Raw genomic sequence first — 6209 nt, 5'->3', positions numbered from 1 at the left:
TGTGGCTGCAAATGCATGCAACCAGTTTATGGGCATGTGTCTGTACAGGCAAACCTTTCCCCACTATCACATGCCCAGCTGGTTGTGCAAAAAGGCATTAAGTATGAGCTATCTCAGTGGAAATCACATTAAAATGTGAACCAGACTGAATCTGTCTCAGCCAGCATAGCCAATGATCGAGGATGATAAGAGTTGACCAACTGATGTGCTGATCATGTTCATTTCTTTGGCCCCTCCAACAGGATGACCAGTCTTACTCAGGCTCAAGTGCCCTGAACTAGCTGAGGCACAGGATTGCTACTGGTGGTGTATGGTCTAGTTATCTTCTCCAAATTATGTAAGAAAGGCATCCTGAGGAGGGGACCAAAGAAAGAAAATGCTGAAGAAGGTGGCATTAAAAAAACCACACCACTTTCTGGAGTGAATTAAGAGTTCCCACCTTTTCCCCAACAGCCCAGCCTTCCAGGTCATACCAGCTTACCAAGATTTTATAGGATGGAGTGCAATTGCTGGAACCCAAAAGGAAGAAGAAGGTTGGTGGAGGTGGCATTCAAAATTATGACCGACGAAAGTAAACCTCACTCCTCTTGGTCACGAGATATTTAAGGCTGAGGTCAGTGACAAACATCATAAAAAAGCAGTCTTGGTGGTGGGTGATTCACTTCCTCATGACACCACCTTATCACTGAGCATCAAGGGAAGCCCAAACATCTTTCAGAAGTAACACAAGACTTTTCCTCTTGGGGTGCTATTCATTGCTTAAGGCTGAGTGGCTAACTGAACCAACTGTTGTAGTCTGCACTAGCCCAGAAGACAGACAAGAATTTAAGGGTGTTTGTTATGTTAGCTTTGTAGCTTTTGTGCAGTAACATTCCCTCTTCCAAACACCTTTTAACTTTTACCTATTATGAATGTTAGGCAAACAAGACAGGCACAAAAGAAAAAAACCTGCATGTTGGCTGAAGGAAATTGTCATATACATTCTGTTTGACTTAGTATGTAGTTTTATTTGTTAGTATCCAGTGCTATCATTTTGAGTATGTGGAAAGTTGCCAAGGTACAATTTTAAAATATTATTTTAAACATTCTCTCTTTCCGGAGTTGATAAATTTTCAAGTAAAATTCAATGGCATGCTTATTTTCAGTTTCCCTTTAATCACTCACCACCTATCCTTTCAAACACTTTGTTACCCAAATCACAGTTCTTTTGAAATCCACTCCTCAAAGTTTACAGAGACAAAAACTGTATCTTTGGGGGGGGGGGAGGTGAAATACCCATCAATTTGCCAGTTGCACCTTGGTTCCTCAAGGTGCCATGGAAAGAGTACTTATGTACAGGGGTCAGTGAAGAAGTGGGGTGAGAAAGTTTGCCACTTGTTTGTTCATTTGAAGACACTTCCTACTTGGACTGGGTAATCTCAATCTGCACCTCCCTGCTGAAATGAACAAAGGCTATGTTGGTCCAGTGCTTATTGGATGAGGCTGTAATCCTCTCGTTCTATTCTTTGTCTTAAGGACCTGATTGGACAAACTGCTCTGAAGACCACAGGTATATCCGGGAAGAGCACTGGCCCCTTCAGGTCCTCAATAACTTCTGAGAAATGCAGGCCTCTTAACACAGGTGTGTAAAAGTCTTTGTTCTTAGGTAAGGTTTCCAGAAAACCAAGTGTAGATTAAAGATGGAAAGGGTATGTCTTCTTGTTGTCATAATTGATTGGGAACAGAAGAATATAGAAAGTTAAATATCTCCCAGACTAGAAATATAGTCACTTGCCACTCAAAAACACAGATTGGAAATAGGGGGATGCGGAATGCTCTGCCACCAGTGATGAAGGGTTTATAGAACTGGCTGATAATTTTCTACCCTTTCCAGAAGTGCTTCAGAATATCCAGGGGAATAATATCTGAAAGAGAAACAAGGGTGCCTTGATTAAAAACTCAACATGCTAAATGCCAAACTACCATTGAACACAGAATTAAGCATACTTAAACCTGCTGAAAGAAATCAGGGGGATTAAGTGCATTTCACTCTGTGCTGGGTCATGGCCAAAGATGACACATGATACATACCAGCATGTTTATGAGGAATAAATCAAAGAGTTAGGATTTCATCTTAAGCAAGTATGCAACTATTAGGGCATCAGTCTTTAGTTAATTAGGTAATTGGTTGGCTCTATCAGCTACAACATTTTAAAATAATAATTTGTGGGCCAATATATTAGGGGCACCCGTTTTTTATTTTTTTTAAATCAAAACAACTACTTATAAAAACTGTAAATGGGAAGAAGCATCTTAGGAGGAAATTCCTCCAAACATAGGGTGAGAGAGCTGGACTCCATGCGGTACGTCAACAAGGACTTTTCTCTGCCTTGAAGCTCCCACCACTCAGTTTCATTGGATGACTCTGGCTTTAAGTATTATGCAAGAGGGTGAGAAACATCTCTCTGTCCAGTTTCTCCACATCATACATCATGTCATATACAGTACTGCTATCATGTTCCCCTCATTACCCACCTTTTTTCCAAAGTAAAAAACCTTTTTGCTGGCCGTGAAGGCTTCCCCCCCCCCCATAACAGTTCAAGCTTCAGCCCCCCACCCCCAAATTAGGTCCACCGCTGCTCAAACCTTGTAACTTTATATTGAAGAATGGATTCGATGTCCACTAGATATTAACAAGACAAGTCTATACATGTCTACTCAGAAGTATTTCCCACTGAGTTCAAGAGAGTTTGCAACACAATCCTAACAACTACTTAGTCAATGGAATTTATCCTCAAGAAAGTGGGATTAGGATTGCAGCCTATGTTGTTGTTTTTTACCTTCCACATCTTCTGTGCTGTGTATTATGGTCCTAGTAATTTGCAATTTGATGTTACTGCCTAGGAAATGGAACCATGTGTTTGGGCCTGTGCTGGGGTTGATTAGTTCTAAAGACATTTTACACTGGTCACTATGTATCTGAATCCCTCCCTCCACTGGCCCAACTCTGCTTGTCCTGGTATAATATGTAAAAAATAATAATTACACATTCCCCTTCACCATTTGGAGAGGACAAATGTGAGTCTTCAGGATCATCACTAATAATAAATAATAAGAATACTATACAGTGGTACCTCGAGTTAAGTACTTAATTTGTTCCGGAGGTCCATTCTTAACCTGAAGCACCACTTTAGCTAATGAGGCCTCCTGCTGCTGCCAGAGCACGATTTCTGTTCTCATCCTGAAGCAAAGTTCTTAACCTGAGGTAGTATCTCTGGGTTAGCGGAGTGTGTAACCTGAAGCGTATGTAACCTGAAGTGTATGTAACCCGAGGTACCACTGTACTGCCCTCCATCCAAGGATCACAGGGCAGTTTACAATATATCTGAGGTAATTATGAGGCATACATAGTATTCACACCATATTTTTTTTAAAAAATTGTCGTTCGGTCTTTCTATCCAAAAAGAGACCTTTGACCCTTGCTGTGAATCTTGCTCTCCTCCATTCTCACTGAAACCTGAAATTGTACCCTCTGCTCTATTACAGCTTTGCTTAGCGATGACAAAGAAAAACACAAGCGTCCAAAGGCCTCCCTCTGGAGAATTTGCTTAATGTTGTTTGGATCCCTTAAAGATTTTACTTGGAGGAATTTACTGCTGTCTAACGATTCCCTCTTGGGCATGCAATCAAAGTATAAAAATGTGTCCCAGCTTCCCTTAGATCCCAGCACAAAGGTCAGATTTAAAAGCAGTGTGTGGCATTTAAGACAAAACAAAAATCAACAGACAGTAAGAAACTGCAAAGCAAGAAGCTGGGCAGAAACTAGTTTCTTAACGTTTCAAATGGCATCACTGTTGCCTTTTCTAGACAAAGAGTAAATAATTTATGAATGTAAAAATGAACAATACCCTTAACTTCTCTAGGTGAAACTGCAAGGAAGTGGAAATATAAAATAAACAAGATGATATTTCAGTGGACCAACATCTGTTGGTGTGGGAGTATGCAAACCTTTGTGTAACAGAGAACACTAATACATTAACAATGTCTGAGTGCTATGTAAACAGAGAGTTTGCATAATTTCCCTCTTTCTGCTAGCAAATTGATGGTGTTCTCTCAATGAAACTACAATTCTATGCACACTTTCTTGGGAGCAAATCCCACTGAAACCAACAGGATTACTTCTGACTAAAAAGTGATGGGCTCAGACTATGTGCTTAACCTCCCCCTGCCAGTTAATATTGTACATCTTAAATCTTGAACACGAGATTAAAATAGACTGTCATGTTGATCTAGCACAGGAATCAGCAACCTTTTTCAGCCATGGGCTGGTCCACCGTCCCTCAGAGCATGGGGTGGGCCGGACTATATGGTGTTTTTTTGGGGGGGGGTGAACAAATTCCTATGCCTCACAAATAACTCAGAGATGCATTTTAAATAAAAGCACACATTCTACTCATGTAAAAACACGCTGATTCCTGGACTGTCCATGGGCCGGATTGAGAAGGCGATTGGGCCGCATCCGGCCCATGGGCCTTAGGTTGCCTACCCCTGATTTAGCACAAGGGTGGGGAAACCTATGACCCTCCAGATATTGCTGGACTCCCATCATCCCCAGCCAGCTTGGCCAATGGTCAGGGATGTTCTGAGTTGCAGTTCAGCAACATCTGGAAGGCCACACATACCTCTAGCACATCTGCCTACCAGGCCAGCATAATAAAATCTCTGACATCCACTTAATGATGTGCTCCGGTTTGGTGACAGAAGTTTAAGACACTGAACCATCGAAGGAATTTTCTTTTATGGGGAAATTCCAGATCATTTAATTTGATTCAGTTTGCAGGTGAAACTTTCCCGGCTCCAACAGGACTGAGTTACAGAATGCTATGGAAAATGCAGATGACCAGCAGAGGGAGTGCAATCGCATGGCATCTTAACAATCTGGAAGGAGCAATGGCCTGGCATAGGGATGGCCAACTTCTTCCCTCTTTGTTACCACACAGCTGATTGGGAGCCCATTCAATTAGGCCTTCCTGGAGGAGGGACTATGGGAGCACGATGGGTCCGTTCCACTTTAGGAGCTTATGACTCAGACAGACAGGAAATTTGGAGGCTATGAAAGTCCAGAAACTAAGACAAACGGGCTACAGCCATGTCCCTTACATCCTACTCCTCACAATTTTCTTTTGTGGACAGGATAAAATCATATTGACAGCCAGATACTACATGCGATCCGTAGCCTAGCAAATCTAAAATCCTGGAGGGCTATTCTGTCTGCTCTGAGTGGATTTGCAACTGGAGTCCATTCCTCACATTTTCATTAGTGTCAGAAGCTACCCTCTCTCTCCTGGAATTGGCTATCCAGCCCTTTGTGGTATGGTGGATGGACACTGTACAGAAAGTAGTGTTACTGCCTACTTTGTGAACATGCATCCTGAATATTGGGTCCAAGGACCTCAGGCCATCTAATAAGACTTCTAGGTATAACCCAGTACCTTTGTGTACTCAGGGGTTGATTCTGTTAAAACCCTTTTTACCATCTGAGCAGCCCATCCCAACGCAGACCACATCACAAATTGCTTTGGGAACTCCCCTCACTGCCATATGTCGCATGGCACTTTTAGGTGCGTAGAATATTTGTACATTGTTATTGTTATTTTGGATCTTGGCTAGAGTCCCTTTCAAAAAAACCAAGTAAGTAAATACAGTACACATAACAGAATACAAATGAATGATAAGAAGAAGAAGAAAAAGTCCAGTTACTTTGTTGTGCCCCTAACCCAATGTCAGACTGAAAGAGAAAGTCACATAGGAACTTAAATTGTATTTATAAATCTCTTGCATTTTGATATTGCTTTGCGGACAGCATAAATGAAAGTGCAGCATCGTTTCCCACCCTTACCTGACTATTTCCTCCGGATAACAATTGTTAATTGTGTAGATATACTCTTGAAGAAGTGACCCAGCCTCTGCTCTTATCTCCTGAACCTTTTTAAGGCCTCCACTCGTTACAAAAAGGCGCCGTGCTTTGGAATCATGGGGCAGAACCTATTTAAAATGAAGCATATAATAGTAAGAAATTCAGCATTTCTTTGCAAAGGTTATTATCTCCTGTGAAGTTTTAATATTAAAAACAAAATTGAGGGACACCAAGAGCACAATCTAACAGAACGTTCTCCTCTGCAAGCCTTGCTGAGACGAAATGGAGGAGGGAAAGGGAACAATAGCAAAGG

At 41.6% G+C, this 6209-nt stretch overlaps 1 protein-coding gene across 2 annotated transcripts in view; it reads right to left on the bottom strand.

Annotated features, from left to right (window-relative positions):
* Positions 1-1135: 1135 nt before the first annotated feature.
* Positions 1136-6209, bottom strand: part of SPAG6 (sperm associated antigen 6) — a 48446-nt gene continuing 43372 nt past the window's right edge. For both annotated transcript variants that reach the window (XM_081163241.1, XM_081163240.1), the window contains 2 exons: positions 5879-6024; positions 1136-1904 (listed from right to left, as the gene is read on the bottom strand). In XM_081163241.1, the coding sequence (XP_081019367.1) occupies positions 1838-1904; positions 5879-6024 (213 nt within the window). In that variant the 3' untranslated portion in view covers positions 1136-1837. The remainder of the gene's footprint in view (positions 1905-5878; positions 6025-6209) is intronic.

The sequence above is a fragment of the Podarcis bocagei genome (assembly GCF_964188305.1).
Source record: "Podarcis bocagei genome assembly, chromosome: 12".
NCBI classification, from domain to species: domain Eukaryota; kingdom Metazoa; phylum Chordata; class Lepidosauria; order Squamata; family Lacertidae; genus Podarcis; species Podarcis bocagei.
Note: the sequence above shows the minus strand (reverse complement) of the source record. Positions and strands in the feature narration are given on the sequence as shown.